The sequence below is a fragment of the Pinus tabuliformis genome, chromosome 4_1 (genome assembly GCF_031772625.1).
Source record: "Pinus tabuliformis cultivar Carrire ecotype Pingquan chromosome 4_1, CPIR1, whole genome shotgun sequence".
NCBI lineage: Eukaryota > Viridiplantae > Streptophyta > Pinopsida > Pinales > Pinaceae > Pinus > Pinus tabuliformis.
Window position 1 is genome coordinate 261671251 of NC_142303.1, and position 21292 is coordinate 261692542.

At 36.7% G+C, this 21292-nt stretch overlaps 1 protein-coding gene across 2 annotated transcripts in view; it reads left to right on the forward strand.

The window, feature by feature from the left end:
• LOC149175269 (sucrose synthase 3-like) overlaps nucleotides 1-17158 on the forward strand; it is a 37113-nt gene extending 19955 nt beyond the window's left edge. Inside the window, exons 2-15 of one of the 2 annotated variants that reach the window (XM_089419574.1) lie at nucleotides 9740-9872; nucleotides 10013-10167; nucleotides 10562-10754; nucleotides 11409-11527; nucleotides 11833-12049; nucleotides 12286-12381; nucleotides 12730-12903; nucleotides 13966-14082; nucleotides 14180-14346; nucleotides 14564-14788; nucleotides 15570-15891; nucleotides 16091-16335; nucleotides 16543-16681; nucleotides 16811-17158. In XM_089419574.1, the coding sequence (XP_089275700.1) occupies nucleotides 9740-9872; nucleotides 10013-10167; nucleotides 10562-10754; nucleotides 11409-11527; nucleotides 11833-12049; nucleotides 12286-12381; nucleotides 12730-12903; nucleotides 13966-14082; nucleotides 14180-14346; nucleotides 14564-14788; nucleotides 15570-15891; nucleotides 16091-16335; nucleotides 16543-16681; nucleotides 16811-16873 (2365 nt within the window). In that variant the 3' untranslated portion in view covers nucleotides 16874-17158. The remainder of the gene's footprint in view (nucleotides 1-9739; nucleotides 9873-10012; nucleotides 10168-10561; nucleotides 10755-11408; nucleotides 11528-11832; nucleotides 12050-12285; nucleotides 12382-12729; nucleotides 12904-13965; nucleotides 14083-14179; nucleotides 14347-14563; nucleotides 14789-15569; nucleotides 15892-16090; nucleotides 16336-16542; nucleotides 16682-16810) is intronic. The other variant, XM_089419575.1, reaches the window with a different exon arrangement.
• Nucleotides 17159-21292: the final 4134 nt, after the last annotated feature.

Genomic DNA, 21292 nt, shown 5'->3' on the forward strand with positions numbered 1-21292 from the left:
ATCACAACCATCTCAAGGTGCGGAATCTTAGTTCCTGCATCCCCCCATACTGCTTCGGGTGAGACTTCAGTCCGTGCTCCTCGGGCTGATGCCGAAAGGACCAGTAGTGTAGGGATTTGCTTGGCTGACTAACGCTGACCCTGGGTCAGGGCCCATCAAGCCAACATAAACCAACATCATTAGAATAACTGTAGCAACATTTACATGGGTAAATTCAGTTTTTTACATTTCCTTTCAATTAAATTGTTGTCACATTCTAATAGGGTTTGTGTTATATTCTTTGCACAACCACACCCATGCATTGTACGCTGCATCAGGCGCAACGAGGGGGTCACAAGGGGGTTGCTGCCGCCCTGGGAAATTTTTTTTGGGCAATTTTTTGCATTCGCTTTTGGTAGTTTTTTGGCACACTGTTTTCATTTTTAGCAATTTGGTGGTGCATGGTGGTTCAATGCATGGTTTTGTAATTCTAGTTAAGGAACTATGGTCGTATTCTATTCCAGGGAAAATGGAGTGGTGGTTTATGGATGTTGTGGGATATACATATTGTATTGTGATACTGTAAAGAAGAACATACTGAAAGAATTTTTTCTTGTTTTCCCGATTTGGGTTTCCAAGGTAAGTATCTTTGTGTTAATGTGTGTGTGCCATTGCATCTTTTTTTCTTTTATTAAGAGTTTGTTTGCATCAATTAACTGTACAGGATTAAAGCCTATAGATAATTTGCTATATTATTTGCTTTGGAATTAAAAAGGATTGAGAATGCTTCTAGAGGAATCACCCAAGATCCTTAAGTGTGAAAACCTATTGCCACATCACCCAAAAGTGGGACACCATTGTAATTCTAATTCAGAAGGGCATGAAGTGAGTCCACTTGACTTAATTGCCATGATTGTTTTAAATTTGGAGGTCCATGAAGCCACAAAACTTGAGTTAAGAACCCCACCTTTCTGCCACCCTTGTGAGGGTGAAGCGGCCACTTTTGTGCGATTTGAACCTTGGCGGAGATTATAAGACAATATCTTGCTTTCACCAACTTGGTTAACCTCTTGTGGCTACTTCAAAATTAAAAACATTAGCATCTTTCTGGTGTTAGTTGTTTACAATAACCTATGAGTTTACTATGACTAGCATGTTCTTCCCTCTTTAATTTCAAAAACTGGACAACCATATCCCTCTAACGTCTAGTCTTTGTTAGTTTTTCTAAGCCTAGCAAATCAATTTAGAGTGCCAATAAATTTTATACCCAGAATTTAATTTTAATAGCAAAAACCAAATCTGAAATTTATGCACAAGAAATATTGTTGTGCTTCTAACAAATTTTACACAATGGCAACAAAAATCAAACCCATAAATGTTTACATAACTTTTTACCTTGGGAACCCAACTTGGGAAAACCAACATTCATGTTTATTTTATTTTGTTTCAGCTTGTAGAGGAAAATTTATTACAACTACAAAAGCTATTCTAGTTCCTTGGAAATCAAGCCAAACAGATCTGTCTAGATCTGTGTGCCAAGCACCAATCTGCTGCCTTGATCTGCATGCCAATAGTGCTTTGATCTTTGTGTTGTTGTATGCCTCTCAATATTTATGCGCAGATCCCTGTGCAACCCTCTCACATGTTCAACCTGTCTTGATTTGCATGTGTGGCTGACTTGATTTGTTTGCTGCCTTTTTTCTTTCGTTTTCCTTGAAGTAAATGTGTGCCAACTTCCTTCAAGTGTGTTGCCTTTGGAATACATGCCAAGATCTCCTAGAAATTACTTTTATATTTTTTCCTTTGCCTTGTGATTCACGAAGTCAGTTTCGTGATTAACAAAATCATCCTCGTAATTCACGATCTCAAGATCTTTAACATTAATTAATTAATGTGCTTAGGAAAAATAAAAGGTCACTTTGCTAGGAAATTTTGTTGGACATCTTTTGCATGCTCGACACTAAGCCTATGCAAAATCACTTGTCCGATCTACCAAAATTTAATGCTCGCTCTTAGCAAGGAAAGTGTTTTGCATCACCCCTGGTTTATCTCTGAAGAAGATGAACTTGCCTTTCATCAAGGCCTTCGTGAGGATGTTTGCCACCTGCTCATCTGTAGGTACATTATAACATATTGTAGCTTCATAATTACCTTCTGCACTTAGTCCTAGATAAAGTGATACTTGATATCTATGTGTTTCGATTTATCATGAAATACTGGATTTTCCCAGAGCTTTATGCAACTCTAATTGTCACAATGTATCACATTTGGCTCTAACTCCTGATCAAACAACCACGAGTAACTTCCGAAGATAAATTGACTTGCATGATGCCAAGTTGGCAGACATGTACTCAGCCTTCGTAGAACTTAGTGCAATTGACTTTTGTTTCCTACTGAACCAAGAAACAACTTCAGATCCCAAGCTGAAACAACAATTTGGAGTACCTTTCTTGTCAACTATGCTGCTTGTGCTGTCAACATCTTTATAACCCACTATCTTCACTCCATCTTGGATATAGCTCAATCCGTACTCAACTGTTCCACGCAGAATCCAGATATCTTAGGACACGTTTTGCTGCCACCCAGTGCACTTTATTTGGCTCAACCATAAACTGATTGGGCGTATTGATGGAAAAACATATATCTTATTTAGTATTAACCAGATACATAAGCTATCCAATCAATTGCCTGTATAAAGTGGGGTACACTACCTCTGACTTGGAAGTATCAATTTTCTTCCAATTGGTCACCATTGGCATAGCCATAAGCTTGTAGTCTTGCATCCCGAATCTCTTCAGGATCTCCACTGAGTACTTCCCTTGTCCAAGGAATATTTGCCCATCTCTTTGCCACATTTCCAACCCTAGGAAGTAGTGCATCAACCCCACATCATATATCTTGAAATCGGAAGCAAGATCATTCTTGCAATCTAGAATGAGCTTCTCTGAACCTGTAAGGAATAGGTCATCTACATACAACAAAAGAATGAGTGGCTCTCCCCTGATCAATATGTAGTACAGGTTTGAGTTAGCATCACTCTTGGTGAAGCCCAAGCCTAGTAAATAGTTGTCTGTCCTTGAATACCACGCACGTGGTGCCTGCTTGAGTCCATACAATGCTCTTTTCAATCTGCATACCTGAGAATCCCTCCCATGCACTTTAAAACCCTTCGACTGCTCTATATAGACCTCTTTCTCAATGACACCATTAAGAAATTTCATCTTGATGTCCATCTGATGGATCTTCCAACCCATCTCCACAACAATGGAAATCACAATCCTGATGGAGAAATACCTGGTTACAAGGGCGAATGTCTCATCATAGTCAATTTCGTCTCTTTGAGAGAACCCCTTAGCCACGAACTAGGCTTTGAACTTCTCAACACTGCCATAAACAACATGTTTGATTTTATGGATCCACCTAGATCCTACTGTTGATTTCCCTTCAGGTCGTGGCACAAACTTCCATACATCAGGATGGAAGAGTACTCTTCCACCATAGCATCCCACCACACCTGCTACTTGGATGCCTGCTGAAAACTGGAAGCCTCGACCTCTTTCAACTCGCTCATGAGAGCCATATAGCTAGAAAATATTTGTGGTGCTCTGCTTTCCTTGATTGAAGTCCTAGGAGCATCCACCTACTCTTGAGCTTCCCTTAAGGTATGCTTTTCCCATTTCGACCTCTTCATCTTGGAAGGCTCGGCCTAGATAAATGGAGCATCTTGCTCCTCTTCATGCTTATGTTGCTTGTCTTGCACATAAGTCTAGGGTCATGCAACTTCATAAAATAGATCTGAGTTTTCTTGGAATGGCCATCTATGAAGGTCACATAATAGCGAAACCCTCCAATAGACACGACTGACATGGGTTCTTGCCCATGGCACACCCCTTGCACACGTCATGCTGATCTGTAGGGAAATTAGGAAGCCCAATCATGGCTTACCTGAGGCACTTTGAGTGCTCCATGGTGCAAGTGTGCCATCCTCCTATGCCACAACTCCATCAGGTCACGACTGTTGTTGCTGCTCACCAATGCTTTATCTGGTTTGAACTGAAGTATGTACAACTTGTTCCTTCTCACTCCAAGCACTTTTGTTGTGCTAATGTTGGAACTCTCGGGACAAATATACACCTTCCCCTTCTGGAAAGTCACCAAATAACCCTTGTCCTCTAATGTTGAAACAAAGATAAGATTCTTCTTTAATCCTGGAATGTACAACACATCCTTCACCAGTAAAGGCTTCCCAAACTCACTCTGAAACTTGATAATTCCACTGCCTACTGGCTTGTACTTGGCATTGTCACCAAGTTCAATGTGGAAATCCAAACTGTGCTCATTAGAATGGTAAAGTAGTCTCGCACTCCAGTCATGTGACATGAAGTTCCACTGCCAATGTACCACACACTAGTGGCCATTGAACTCGAGAGACATGCGATGAGTGAAAACTCATCCTCAAATTTGGTTGCAAACTTGTCCATCTTAGTTGTAGCAACGAACTACTTCTTTTGTTTGTTCTTTTTCATGTTAGGGCATTAGCTGGCATAATGTCCTGGTTGGCGGAAACCAAAACATTTTACTTTGCTGATATCTAACTTCTTATTCTTGCCCTGTGAGGTAGCTCCTTCAGTGGAGCCTTTCTTGGCCTTTCCCTTTCTCTTGGATGCTAGAGTCAAGTTCTCTTCCTCCTCACCCTCCTTCTTTTGGTCTCCACGCTGAGACCCTTCTCGGATCTCTTCTTGTATGAAATCATCCCACAACCTTTCCCATGTGGGAAGATGCTCTCGTCCAATGATGCATTTAACAAACACATCCCAGTACTTCGTAGAGCCATTCAAGGCTATATGCACCAATTCAGTGTTGTCTCCCTTACAACTACCATCTCATCTCGTACTTGCGTGAGCCTAATAAGGTAAGAAGTCACATTTTCTCCCTTGGAAATTTTGGTGCTGTGGAGTTTGTACCTTAGTACCATCTTCCAGTTTTGGTTGTCACTTTGGTACAATTTTGTGAGTGCATCCCACATATCCTTTGTTGTATTCTTCCCTGACAAATGGGGAATTAGGGGATCTTTTGCCCCGTCCAAGATGATCCTTTGTGTTCTAGCTTTCACCTCACGGAGGTCTAATGCAGTAAGATCTAATGTAGGCACAATCATTGTGGAGCTATCAAAGCTCCATAACTTGTTCTCTTTGAGAATATCTGTAATCCGGACTTACCATTGGAGATAATTTGAGGCTCTTTCTAACCTGTCTTCATCCCTGACATTGGTTGCCATGATAAATCAATCCTTTGATTAACTGTTGCTGAAAATTTTAGAAAGATCACGAACCCCTTTGAGTTTGAACCTATGCAACGCTTGAGTTTCTTGAAGAGAATTGGCTTTGATACCATGTTGGCTTTTCTAAGCCCAACAAATTGATTTAGAGTGCCAATAAAGTTTATGCCCAGAATTGAATTTTAACAGCAAAACCAAATCTGAAATTTTGCACAGGAAATATTGTCGAGCTTCAAACAAATTTTACACAACAAAAACAAAAATCAAGCACACAAATGTTTACACAACATTTTACCTTGGAAACCCAACTTGGAAAAACTAGCATTCGTGGTTGTTTTTATTTTAGCTTGTAGAGGAAAATCAGAAATTTATTACAGCTACAAAACCTGTCCCAATGCCTTGGAAATTGAGCCAAACAGATTTGTCTAGATTTGCGTGCCAAGCAACAATTTGTTGCCTCAATCTATGTGCCAACAATGCCTTGATTTGTGTGTCGTTGTATGCTCCTTGATTTTTGTTCATATATCCGTATGTAGCCCTCTCACATGTGCAACTTGTCTTGGTTTGCATTCTTGGCTATCTCAATTTGCGCATTGCCTTTTTAATCTCCTTTTCCTCACTCGATGCTCCTAGGCACGCATGCCAACTTCCTTGAAGTGCATGCTACCTTTGGAATGAGTGCCAAGATCTCCTCAAGCAGTTACTTTTATAATTTTTCCTTTGCCTTGTGATTCACAAAGTCAGCTTCGTGATTAAAGAAATCATCTTCGTAATTCACGATCTCCTTGTGTGATTCACAATCTCCTTGTGTGATTCACAATCTCAAAATCTTTAACATTAAGTAGTTGATGTGCCTAGGAAAAATAAAGAGTCACTTTGCTAGGGAATTTTGTCGGACATCTTTTGCATGCTTGACACTAAGCCTATGCAAAATGACTCTTCTGAGTTACGGAAATTTAACAGTCTCTACCCATGAGAATAGAAACTCGAATAACAACATTTACTTTTTAGTTATTACCTCCTTTTGTGTTCTCATTGTAAACTTTTAAATCTTTAAAATGTATTGGGAAACTAAATTTCTTCCTATTCTCTCCACTTTTGAAGCTATTTGACAATGGGCTAGTGCATTTATTGTGGGGCCTGTAGCATAGGCGACCAAATGGGCCTTCTCCAAGAGTGCAGATCTAGAATTAGAGAGAGTATTTAGGAGCATGCCATGTAGATATTACACAATATGGGTGGTGCAAACCACCAAGTCATGGGGAGTGCATTGGCACCTAATAAGTATGGAGTTATGTTTGAGCCATTGGCGTCACTAACTCAAAATCAGAATTAGAACAATCATTGTTCCAAAAAAAATGTTGATATTGCCACTGTTGTTAAACTTTTCAATACAATCTTTCTCAAAGATGTTAGAGACCTTGTCATTTTGATCCTATTACCCCAAAATTTGTCACACCCAAATGTGTAAAGTCCCAAGCACCAAGATGTTAGATTTGTGTAGCTAAGAGGGAGGCCACCGTCGCGTAACAACTCTCTTCTACACTTTAGGCTAGCTATCCTCTAGCCCAAAGGGGGTTTCCCTAGAATAGGATTGCTGGAATTCTAGTTGATGAAGTGTAAAGGTGAGATGAAGAGTAAATTCGAGTAAAACAAATTTAAACAAGTTAAGGAATATAAGTTGGATGGTGGACTAAAGATTAGCGCCTTGTCCATTGGGTGCATGGGGTCAAAGCATAGACCAAATGGGGGGCTGTCCTAAAGGTGAAAATAGTACATTATGGGTGAAACATACAAGCTAAGTGCCTCTCCCTTGGCTTTAATAATTGCAGAAATAGATCTAAGAATGTTGCATCTATAGACAACATCCAATGCTTAAGGAGATTACAACCATCAAGAATTATGTCCATGAGTAGAGAAGGAGATACATTCATAGATAGAACTCAAATGATAACCTAAGTAGAAAGTGGAAGATGTATAACAAGTTCTTGCTCCTTAAGTACATGTTTAGACATTTCAGCAATAAAAGAAATAGCAATATATATATGAAAGATTCCTCACCCACAAGATAATTGTGTAGATCTTCCATGCACATCCAAAATATACTGCATTAAAATCCAAGGGATTTCTCCCAAATACAACATGCCAAATGAAGGAGTGAGTAAACCTTATATAGGTTTTAGCTTCACTCTCTTCTACAATAGATTAATATATTTCTTATTTTGTTCTCTGAGGAAAATATTAGAAAATACTAAATATATTTACCTAAATAGAAAGTGGAAGATGTATACCAATTTCTTGTTCCATAAGTATATGTTTAGATATTTCAGCAATAAAAGAAATAGAAATAAAATATGAAAGATTCCTCACCCACAATATAATTGTGTAGATCTTCCATGCACATCCAAAAGACACTGCATCAAAATCCAAGGATTTCTCTCAAATCCAACATGCCAAATGAAGGAGTGAGAAAACCCTTATATAGGTTTTAGTTTAACTCTCTTCTACAATAGATTAATATATTTCTTATTTTGTTCTCTGAGGAAAATATTAGAAAATACTAAATATATTTACAATAAAAGCCTAAGTGGTAAAATTAGGACAAAATGGGCCATACACAATACTAAAAACAAGCTTTTAGATGAATGTGATGTGACATCATTTTCTTCAATATTCACTTAATGCAAGACATAACCAAAATGTCATTTATCTTCTCCATGGGCAAGGGTGCTCCTCAAGATATAACAACCTCCAAAATAATAATAAAATGCTAGGTCAAAGAGGTAGGTTGCATCTCTAAAATAATGCATGATTGCCATCAACTCTCATAAGGGTACTCTACAAGTCTCATGCGACATGGTTAGAGTGCTTCTTCTAGAAGCCTTTTGACCAAGAACCAATAAAAAATACCTTCTTCAACAAGTGCACCCTTGGGATTTGTGCTTCTTGACTCTTTGTACTAGAATATAAACCATAAAATATTCTTCATCAAGTGTGCCCTAGGAAAAATTGCTTTGTGGACCACTTTGACTTGAATATAACATTAAAATATCCCCTTAAGCAAGTGCACCCTTGGGATTGGTGCTTATGTCAACATAAAAACCACCACCTAAATTAAATATTCATGCATTCACCTTTGAAGAGATGCAGTGGTGTACCCTTCAAAATGTGTGCACTCTTAACCACTTTTGACTAAGTCAACCATGAAGAAGCCACCATAGAAAGTGTGCCCTAGTAAGTTGTGCAAATGAATCCACCTTAAAATCATTTTGTCTCTTCAAATAATATGCAAGTGTACCTCCTTTGACCAAGTAAAGCTAGTTACATGTTACTTCACAGTGTGTGCAAGGTGTGAACAAGCTCATGAATAGTGCAAATGGAGTCTTCTAGGGGACTACACCATCTAGTGGCCTAGGAGAATGTGAAAACATGTGAGTGGGAGTAGATGAGGTGGATGGTCAAGACTCAAAACCTTCTCAAATAACCCTCATAATGTGTGCCAAAGGTTAAGGATGGGATATGGATAAGTTGGCACATGTGAACAGTGCTAAGATGACACTCAACGAATTAGCTTTTTAGTGGGTTGCCTCAACATGTGTCCGAAAGTGGGAGTGCTAATCTCATGTCATGTACCACATAGACATAGAATTGTATTCCCTAGTGATAAATCAGCAATTAAACTTAGGGAATAAGCCTTAATGAAAATTAATACATTGGAGAATTAATAGGCCAATAATTAAACACTCAACCTAAGGTTTTACGATTTAATTAAAATATCTTAAACCAGTTAGGTGTGTTCACAAATGGAAAAGTGGAAATATGACAAATGAGGGGTTAGTATGGAATAAGACTTACGGAAATATAAGAAAAAGATGTCATGTGCCTTCAGGGAGATGAAATGTGGTGAAAATGTAAGGGTGAAATGAGTTCCACCTAGGCAAAAAGTGAATATATGCTTGTAACAGACACATTACCCAGGGGAAAACGTGTAAATGTTAGGAACACTAGGAAAACACACCACCATGTTAGAGGACACTCACAACTTAAGACATGAACTAACCATGCAACACGAAGTGAAAGAAGGGACTAGATAATGACGAGGGACTACCATGATGCACAATTGATGTAGCTTCTACCAATATTCCAACCTTTGGAAGGCTAAAATCATCATACCATCCTGCAAAAATCTGAATCATGTGATCAAAATCACATGTGAGATTCTCATGCAATATAGGTGGTAACATATCCTGTTGGAAAAGGCCAATTCTTATAAGAAGAGTTATGCACTGGATGTTCTTTTGATAGTCTAGTAAAGAATTTATGAAAGATAAAGGATTAAAATAATTATAGTACTAAAATTGAGGTATGTAGCAACTTGCAAGGAATGTTTATTTAACTTTGGGCATGATAAGATGTTTATATACACTAAGGTCCTTTGGGCCCATGATCTTCTAAGGGATGACTTTCTTTTGTTTATTGCAGATATGTAGCACAGGGGAAGAAGGTTTTGCAGCCTCATGAAATATTAGATGGACTAGAAGCAGTAATAGGAGAGAATGATGAACACCAAAATTTCCGAGATGGGCTGTTTGGAAATGTCTTGAGGTCCACACAGGTATAGTCAGACTTTTTTCATTATTTAAAAGATATGCAGATTGATTGCATTTCCTCAAGCAGTAGTTTTAAAAATCAGTGTAGTTGTTCACAAAATGTGTGCACATCTTTTTTCTCATGGCAATCTGATTTATGCTCCAGGAGGCCATCATTCTTCCACCATGGGTTGTTCTTGCTGTACGACCAAGGCCTGGTATGTGGGAATATGTTCGTGTCAATGTTGATGAACTTGCTGTTGAACAGCTTTCTGTAGCTGAATATTTGGAATTCAAGGAACAACTTGTGGATGGAAGGTAGTGGTACATATGGACCCGTGGAGCATTAGAATAAACATGGAAAAATGCTGTAATTGCGGATGTTGTTAATGCTATATTGAAACTCTCATTACTAAACTACTTTTATGATTTGCAAAGTTACTTGTCCAAAATCGTAGATATTCTCTATTTATATATCTTTTTTTAATTTGCTTGATATTTTTCACGCAGTACAAAATACAAAAGAAGGCGGTAATAAACCTTGTCAATGTATACTTGCAAATACATTCATCTACTTTAGGTGCATGTATATAGTATATATCCAACTAGATTGTGTTCTCTTTCATATTCTCTATAGACTGTCACGGGTGCACAAATACAGGCTCACTCTCTTTTTACTGGGATAAGCAAATCATTACAACTTTGTGTTTTGCAGTGTCAAGGATAATTTCGTATTGGAGTTAGATCTCGAGCCCTTCAATGCATCCTTTCCTCGCCCAACACAGCCATCTTCCATTGGCAGTGGAGTTCAATTTTTGAATCGACATTTGTCCTCCAGACTATTCCACGATCATGAAAGCATGCATCCCTTGCTGGATTTCCTTCGAGCACACAAATACCAAGGCCAGGTCATTTACTTTTCTTGGTTCATTTATTGTATCATTGTGTATGATAGTTTAATTCAAACGTATTCTGTGCAAAATACATCTAAATCAAATAGCAAAGAAGGCTGGCTTAGCTGTTCTAGATATATAGAATATAAAATGATTAAAAATTCATTAGGCTACCTCATATTTCATTTTTGCTTCAGTCCTTTATAGAAAATTATATATTTATCTACTTCAAACTCAGTTCAAATCAGACTGAAACAGAGGAAACCTAATTATGAAGACGATTCTCATCCTCCTCTGCGTTAGTGATGTCATACTTTTCTAAACTCACTTGAATTTTGCTGACAATAACCTGGCTTTATATATTACTTCTAGCAGCAAATTGACATCATATAATCATAGTAAATATATGGATATACCATTACTGTTAGTTCTTCAGGGTGACATAAAGATAATTGAAAGAATCTTACCTGTAGCCCAAGCTCATAGCAGCTAACTTCTGAGGTATGAAATCTTGTCAGGGGAATTGTTTGTTTTACCATCAGATGAGATAAGATAAGACAATTTTATTAATGTAGACAAGATTTTGTCTACTTCGTTTTATGCTCTTTTTTATTTTCATTTGTAGTATGTCGAGAATTGGGCAAGTATAATGTGCCATTTAACTTGCAGAGGCTGATGCTGAATGAGAGGATACAGAGTTTGACCAAGCTACGATCATCCTTGGTAAAGACGGAGGAATATCTTAGCAAGCTCCCAAAGGATACACCATATACAGAGTTCGAACACAGGTAATTTAAAGACTTACTATAGCAGATATGTTCTCTTTTCTATTGAAGATATTACAGCAAGAAAAATGATTGGTATTGCAAAAATTGTTTGAGGACTTCTAAGGTTAACATGTTCCTTTTTGTTGCAAGTGTGAGGACCTCTTTTATAAATTTCCTAATGTCTACTTGATTGATACCTTCCTATGTAGGATTTCAAGATAAAAGAATATATTGGAAGAAAATTAGATTCCAAGTTTATACATGTGGGAGATAAAAACAAATGCCAACGCCTTTGTTTGTTTCTTACTTGACTCTGGTGTGGGCAGATTACAAGAAATGGGATTGGAAAAAGGATGGGGAGACAATGCAGAACATGTTTTGGATATGATTCATTTGCTCTTGGAGATCCTTCAGGCACCCGATCCATCGAGATTAGAAACGTTTCTTGGAAGGATTCCTATGGTCTTTAATGTTGTGATTCTTTCACCTCATGGTTATTTTGGCCAAGCAAACGTTTTAGGAATGCCAGACACTGGTGGACAGGTACATTGATTTGTTTTTTTTTAAATGCATTATGCATTCCATGAGATCTTTTCTCTGTTATTTGATGATAGTTTAAACTTTTCCTCTGATTTTGATTTTCCTTTTAAAATTGAATTGAATATACTTAGCATTATTTCCTTAACAGCCAATAATTGGAATCCATGTGGCTGTTTTCTGCCAAGACTATCATTTTTATAAAAGGAAAACTCTACTTTCCTTTTCTTATTTGAGCACAGGTTGTGTATATACTTGATCAAGTTCGTGCCTTGGAGAGTGAAATGCTGCTGAAAATAAAGCGGCAAGGATTGGACATTATACCTCAGATTATTGTGGTAAAGCACTGCTCTGTTACCCACATTATGTCTTCTATTTTTAAATTAGCAGCGACCTGATTTAATAAAATAATTTATCATGACAAAATGTAAAATTTAGCTTTGGATGAATAAGGTGCTTTTGTATTGTGCAATACCATCATGTGTAAATTGCTCACCTTTCAGTTACATGTACATGCAAAGACTTAAGTACCTCATCACCCCCACATATAATTGGATGAGGTACTTGTCCCTGTGCATGTGTTTAGGTTCAAATGTTGTCTTTTATTTTGGTCTCTTAAATCCTTATAATACAATTTAGCAAAACCTGTATTTTTATATTTTTTTATTTGACATTTCTGTTACAAGGTGACTCGGTTGATTCCTGAGGCCCACGGGACAACATGCAATCAACGAATTGAAAGAATTAGTGGGACACAACATTCGCGGATACTGCGGGTGCCCTTCAGAACTAAAAAGGGAGTTTTGCGTCACTGGGTTTCTCGATTTGATGTGTGGCCTTACTTGGAAAGATTTGCGGAGGTAAAAATCTGATGACTTGCCAAAATTGAAATTTATAATATATTTTTAGTCTGCCTCCAGTGTGTATGCACATATCCTTGCCAGAAGTAGTGCAATTCAAGGTGTACAATTGAAAAGGTAAACCAAAAGAAAATGAAGTAAACTTTCTGACATGAAACACCATCAATGCAGAAAACAGATTATCACCCACAAATATATTTGTTGCTTGTGTGCCTAAAATATATCATATGGAATTTTTTGACAGAGATCACAACTAAGGATAACTCACACTAGAGATCTACTCGCTTTTGCAAGAAACGGCTACTCCATGATTCCTTAGTTATAAGCCATAGTCTTAGCCCTACTCCTGTCAGCTCTTGTATGCATCATAAAATTACCACAATGGCAGAAAGTCCTCACCAAATCCTACTGCAGTTGGAATTGCTTCCATTGTTTTATATAGATGATATCTGTAGACTTGAAACTCCACTATGTCTGGAGGTTTGTTTTGCTGTTAGCTCATAGGTCATATCCTGAAAATATTGGCTATATTCTCATTTGCAAAACTGCTTCTCATGAGAATGCCACACACCCCTCCTTGTCGTGATTGCTTGTACAACTGCCGAAAACCTATAGTAGCTGGGAAATTGTGGACTTTAATGGTGATTTTTATTATCCTACATAAGAGATATTCTGAGGAAACTGTTACATAATTCTAACTGAAGATTCAAGAAGCCATTTAAATGGTAGATAGTAAAAGAGTTTTTTTTTGTCTGAGTTCTTAGGTGCCGTTCTATTTGTTGATTTTATGTGGATGATACTAATGTCTATGCATAAAGAAATACTCGTCTTTTGAAAATTGAAAGTCTTAGTATTAGGCCTAATGCTTCTGAAATAGAAAGATTAATACTAAGAGTCGAGTTGCTGAGTTGGAAGGATCAGCATTACTGACCTTCTTGTTGAACTGTTTCTATTACGTCATCTCTTCTGCTTTATAACATTTTATCAGCATAGCTGGCATTTTTTGGTGACGAACCACTTCACTGCCCCCCTTAGCTTAGAACTTTTGGCATATTGTTGCAGGATGCAGCAAATGAAATAACTGCGGAGCTAAAAGGTCATCCTGATCTGATTATCGGCAATTACAGTGATGGAAATTTGGTGGCATCTTTGATTGCACATAAACATGGAATTACTCAGGTTCTTTTCCTTTGACATTGTGTATATCTGCTACAGCTGGAAAAATATTTTTCCTCCAAAATTTCAATCTGAAAATATATCCTCTTTGTAATCTCAGTGCAACATAGCCCATGCTTTGGAGAAGACCAAATACCCAGATTCAGACATATACTGGAAACGCTATGAAGAGAAATACCATTTCTCTTGTCAGTTTACTGCTGATATCATTGCAATGAATACTGCAGATTTCATTATCACTAGCACATATCAAGAGATTGCAGGAAGGTCTGATGTTTTCTTCATTTAAGGAGCATTTGGAAATTTCTGTTTATTTATTTTTTCTCGACACACCAAACTATCATGTACTTTCTCAGGGTTGTTTTCTGAATATGGGAGAACAGAAAACCAAAAAGTGTGTTTTTTGGATTTTGCCCCTTTGAGCTAATTAGAATCAGCTGGTACTTTAATATGTGCATATGAATATATGACTTTGTTGCTGCAGCAAGGATACTGTGGGACAGTACGAAAGCCATTCTGCTTTTACCCTTCCTGGTCTTTATCGGGTGGTTCATGGAATTGATGTTTTTGATCCCAAATTCAACATCGTGTCTCCTGGAGCAGACTTGCAGATTTATTTCCCTTATACAGAAAAGCAACATCGCCTTACTGCTTTACATGGTTCAATTGAAGAACTCTTATTTAGTCCTGAGCAGACGGCTGAACATATGTATGTAATACTCTCCATGACACTTCTTTCTTGTTCTATCTTGTTTGACGTCTACTATTTAGTAATGTCTTCACCTAATTTCGGGACATGTTACTCTGATATATATTCCTGAATGCTGATTCATTCTTTTTTGGATTCATCATAGTCTCGGTGAGTTATTCGTTTTGTGAAACCTGAAAATGATTGTTTGCAAACCCAACAAAGGTAATTCATATCTCCTCCACTGTATTGAAACCCAACCATGCTAGTAAGAACGTCTTAGATATTCTCATTCCTCCGATTTCATCTCATTCACTATATATGACAGTCAATAATACGTACCAAGTCTCTAAGACAAATTTTAGGTCAAACAGGCTTAACCATACAGTCTTGATCATATTACATTATGGCTGAAGGAGTTGGACATTTTCTTCTTTTTTTTTGATTAGAGGAATCGGCAACTGGGCTGGTCTCATACTTGGGTGACACGGGTCCATTCCAAATGCTACCACTATAACCCTAGGTGCCTATGTATGCCCCTCCACACACACAGGTGAATTAGGAGAATTTGAATCTCAAACCTCTTCACACATAATACTTCATTTTCACAGCCGGCCATCGCCAATTGAGCTGCCCCAGAGACTGAGTTGGACATTTTCTAAACATAAAGTAGTCATTCATTTCATGCTTGCAATTTTTCTTTCATATTTGAAAAAGAAGGCAGCAGAGACTGCAATTTCATACGGTTGAGTTGACCCAATTGATTAATTCATCAATTTTGCACGTTTTGCCATGTTTTCAGATGTGTCATGAATGACCATGAGAAACCCATTATCTTTTCTATGGCAAGACTCGACCGAGTTAAAAATATGACAGGATTGGTTGAATGGTTTGCAAAGAACAAACGCTTGAGGGAGCTGGTTAACCTTGTTGTGGTTGCTGGTGATTTTGACCCATCAAAGTCCAAAGATAGAGAAGAAGTGGCTGAAATTGAAAAAATGCATACACTTATTAAAGAGTATAACCTGAATGGTCAGTTCCGATGGATATGTGCACAAAAGAATAGAGTGCGAAATGGTGAACTTTACCGCTACATCTGTGACACAAGGGGTGCCTTTATACAGGTTAGCCTTCTCCTCATCGTAATCTTCGAAGAAGATAGGACCCTGCACCTCGAGATTCCATATCAGGCTTTTCAATATCTTATCTATAAGTATACAGCTATCAAATTCTAGTTATGCTGTGTGAAGGTTGTAGTTATCATTTATCTAGAAATGGGATTTATCACTAACGTCAACATTTTCCCACTTGATTATGTTTCAGCCTGCACTTTATGAAGCTTTTGGGCTAACTGTTGTTGAGGCAATGACATGTGGTCTTCCTACATTTGCAACATGTCATGGAGGTCCCGCTGAAATTATTGTGGATGGAGTGTCTGGATTTCATATTGATCCCTACCATGGGGATTCTGCAAGTGAACGCATTGCTGACTTTTTTGAGAAGTGCAAGACAGATCCCAGTTACTGGGACACCATCTCTAATGGAGGTCTACAGCGTATCTATGAAAAGTAAGTTCAGGGCTAATTTTCATAGCACTTCTTTCCTCTTCTCATCATAACCAATAATTTTGTGTTATTTGGTAATTATCAGTTTGCTTTTACCAGTGCTTCACATTGAAGAACAAATGAAGGGACATCAGTGGATGTCAATTCTTTAGGACAGTACTAGATTGTGTAGTATAGACTAAGTTGGTGTTGGGAGTGCCTCTTTTGCAGGTATACATGGAAGATTTATGCAGAGAAATTAATGACGTTGGCTGGAGTTTATGGCTTTTGGAAGTATGTCTCAAAACTGGAAAGACGAGAGTCATTCCGCTATCTTGAGATGTTTTACATCTTGAAGTACAGAAATCTGGTTAGTGTTCTTGAAATATTTGATTGTGGATATGTGGGTATGATGGTCATCTTGGCTTGTTTAGTACTATATTAGAAAATTTGGGAGAAGTTAGTGTGCCTTCGTCTGAATGTCTGCTTTTGTGGGCAGGTTAAAACTGTACCACTTTCTGTTGAAGAAAGCACCGATCATATTGAAGAGAAGAGTGCATAATTGCCTACCGGAGATGTGCCATCCAAGGGAGCTTCTGCCTTGGTTTATAAGAATTGAGTGCCTCAGCTACTCCCCTGGTAAATAAACACTGAGTGGCACATTGATAATATGTAATGACCATATTCTCGTAACTCCATCTCGTTTTCTCCCATATTTCTTGGTCCTGGGGTTGCTGTTTATTTGTATTAGGCGATATGAACATATTCCGCTGGAATAGAAAGCCTGGAACATATTTTGTATATTAAAATATTAGTAATTAAAGCCAATGTGCTCCATTGTAGATGAGTACCGAGCACGTACACTATGTCTTCTACTAGCTGTAATCAAATTCGATTGCAATTGAATGAGAAACTTTACGGCACATAGCGTAAGGCATCGTATATCTATCCACCCTCTAGGACTGTCTGCCCTGAACTTTGACCATAAAATTTCAAGTTTTTGGGGCAGAAAATCAGTCAGTATTAGTTTCCAGTGGATAAATTCTGCATCGTGGATAGTCGTTGTTTCAGATAACACTATTAAATTTCCAGTGGCTTCTGAGATCTCAGGAGAATCCACACAGATAAACCCCTCCTTCTTATTTTATTTTTTATTTTTTACTAATTTATCACTGCAAATTCACAATTTTAAAGAAATCCAAGACGATGCTTTGAATTGACAACTACATTACCCCTTTAACTAAAACCCTCCTATGGTAACATCTAGATTTTATTTTCTCAGCTGATAACATCTACATTTCCTTTTCTTATTTGACTTGATTGCTTTTGTTTTCTTTGAGAATCTAAATTTTTCTATTTAGTCAGGGAGGGACTTGTTTTAATAGGTGAAAATTCTATTTAGTCAGGGAGGGAGGGACTTATTAGACTTGTTTTAATAGGTGAAAATTTCTTCTGGATGATGATTTTTTTGTCGGAATATTTTCTTGTTAGAATCTGGTAAATTTTTTTGTTTTAGAGTTGAATTCATTTTTTAATAATAAAAATAGATTCAGCACCCTCAAAGAACCTTTCAAACACCCAAAATTCTGAAACTAATGTATTTTAGTGCAATATTAATTATCATATACACTTGAAATATATATGGTTTGATGTATTTTAGTGCAATATTAATTATCATATACACTTGAAATATATATGGTTTGATTTGAGATGATGTAAGTTGGGATCTATACATGTCCAATATAGAGTGGTATATGTGCCAATTATCTTGAAAGTTTGGGATATAAATTTTGGATATATACTATTCAATTTGACGTAATCAAGATCACTTTAAATTGAGCTATATATTCTAGCATATAGTAATTTAAATTGAGCTATGTATTCTAACATATAGTAATTATTGTTATTTATTTAGATTAGGATAAATACATAAGTAGGATAGATATTATTTATATTGTTCAATTTAAATTATGTATACCACCTTAAGCATATATTTATTATATATGGTAGTTATTGAGATATGTATAGGTTATGATAGAGATTATTATATATTGTTCAGTTTGAATATGTATATCACCTCAAGTATATATTTACTATATAGGGTAGTTATTGTTATCTCAGAGTTAATGAGAACTTTTCTCAGTGACTTTTAAATCTCAATTAATGTAGGTTGTGATATATACATGTCTTATATATATATATATATATATATATATATGTTATCTATCTAGATATGGATATATATTATTATATATTTGCTCAATTTGAAATGATGTAGATCACTTCACAACACATAGTATTTATTTATTATATATGGTAGTTATTATCATCCTAGTCATAATTAAGGAGAAAATGTTGTATATCTCGTAATTAATAGCCAAATCATCTCATATCTAACTATCTAAAAAATTGAACTTGTCCTTAAGCCCCCCCCTGTCATGTATTTCAAATGTTGGTCATGATGCGTGCGTCACACATGTCCAACATGAGTTTAACTTGTGCCCTATTCGTAGGACATGAGTCAAACTTGTGTCATACATGAGTCCTACTCGTATCCTAAAATTTAGACATGTTCTGGTGAAAAAGAGGCCCAAGACTTCTTAAAATTGATTTTTTGCCTTATTCTTACACTATTTGATCACAGGTTTGGAGCTCTTAGAGGTTTTGGAGTGCAACTAAAGGTGATTAAGTAATGTTAGAAGGGATTCCAAGTGTTAGGAAAAGGATTTGTCCAATTCTTACTAATGCTATATAATTAATGGTAATTTTAAATTCTTAAAGTAAAATGATCAACTTAAATTTTTAATATTACCATTGATTGTTTCAAGATGTTTGAGAATGGTTCCAACCTCATTGGCTTTCATATGGAGAAAGTAAATTTTAGATCCCACTCAAAATCCCCCAAACTTAATAGCTAAATCTCACTTTGTTATGTTAGATGTAACCTTTAACGTAACAATCAAACTAAGAATCAAATACTCTATACAAGTATCGAATCATTTACATATAACACAATCAAAAGAATCTCATCTTTCACATGTTGAACACAAATACTACAATTTAATTCAAAATTTTATCAACGACAATGAAGAAAGAATCTATCAATTTGCTCATACCATAGCTAATCTCCCTCACCATTTACACATTGAACATAAATACTATGTTGTGGTTGAATAGTTTGTTTTATCAACAATGGAGAAAGTACCTACCAATATTCTTATATCGTACTTGAGGTCCCTATTTCAAGCAATGCAAAGATTTTCTCAACTTGCACACAAGTAGAAGAGTACCACCCTACAATAACCGTAGTGGTTTCTTTATATAGATCTTGTAAAGATCTGTAAGTAAGAAGACACTCTTCACATCCATCTGATGTACTTTGAACCAAGAGTAGCAACAAGAGAAAGATGACAACTTAACTAGAATTTGTCTTTGCCATAAGAGTACATGCTTTAGTGTAGTCAACACCACCTTCCTGTGAGAAGCACTAGTGATTGAGTTTTGTGTCTCTCCACAACACCTTCCTGTGAGAAGCCCTTAAACTAGTGATTGAGTTTTGTATCTCTCCACAACACCATCTAAAGTGAATTTGGTTTTCTTGACCAGTTTTCTTTTCACCCCATTCTTTCCTTTTGCACAATAAGCCAACTCCCAAATATTTTTGATATGTAAAATGTAGTGGATATTCTATTGGATAGTTCATTACAATAGATCTTACAAGTTAGTGAGAAAATTTAGGTACCATTATACTCTATTGTGCAATGTTTAATAATGAATAAAATTAAATTTTACATGCATAGGAATTGAAAAGCTGAAATAAACTAAGAATAATGCTACAATAATAAGTACCACATCATTCACAGAATGAACACAAAATGTACCTTGGGAAAACCAATATCAGAAAACCTAGTGAGAAATTAAGCACTGTGCCTTGCTCATTTTTTCACATAGGTTAAATGCAAACACAAAGAAGATGGATTCACTATGGAGTTGCAATAGACATTGTGCCTTGAATTGTGGCTTTAGGGATTTCTACTTCCTTTGTTCTCATAATATTCCACTCTTTTGCTTTGCTCAATTATGGAACAAAGAACTAATATAGTAGCAACACAACCCCTTTCTTTCCTAGTAGAGTGTTGTTTAGCATGCCCAATAGCCATCTAGGGCCAGGGTCAAGGTTTTTGCATGTGTCAAATCATGTTGAAGGTTAGGGTTTTGAACCCCCTACAATATTCTTGAATGTCCACACATTAATAGCTCCACATTTGTGAATAATGGGTGTTGACGTGGTATTTAGTTGGCATTGTGGTGGTTAAAGCCCAGGTCAACATGTGGGAGACAATTTCCACATACATATTATTATTAAATGGTTGGAAATATCTTGACGAGTGGAACAACATTGGAAGGATAACTTCCACATACATATTGTTGTTAAACAATTGGAAATACTTTAATGACAAAAACAATGTTGGAGGGCTATGAACTTCACATAAACAATTTTGACCCATAAATGACAATTTAATGCTTGAACATACACTAGAAGTTTCATGGCTCGAAATCACTAAAATAGGTTTTACACCAAAAATGGGTGTTGCTAGTTCATTACTCTAGTTTTTTTCTATTCATGAATTACCAAAAGATAGGAAAAATTTTATAGTGACCATTTTGAAGCATGCTTATCCATTTTGGGAGGTTTTTTTGTCACATACCCAAGCCCTTTGTAGTTTTTGATGAAGAGGGGTGCACCTTCTTTTTTCCCCTTTTCATTGGCTTTGGCTTAACCCTTTTGGGGTTCCACTAATTCATTCCCCCCTCTGAATGACCTTACCTTGATTCATTTGAAAGAACACCTTCATATCCGTTGGCCACATTCGAACAATCTATTGACTCCTTTTAAAACATGCACACATGTAGGGAATTTTGGGCCCTTTTTCAACTATCCTATTGGGTGTGATAATTTCTAACATGAAATTCTACTGCA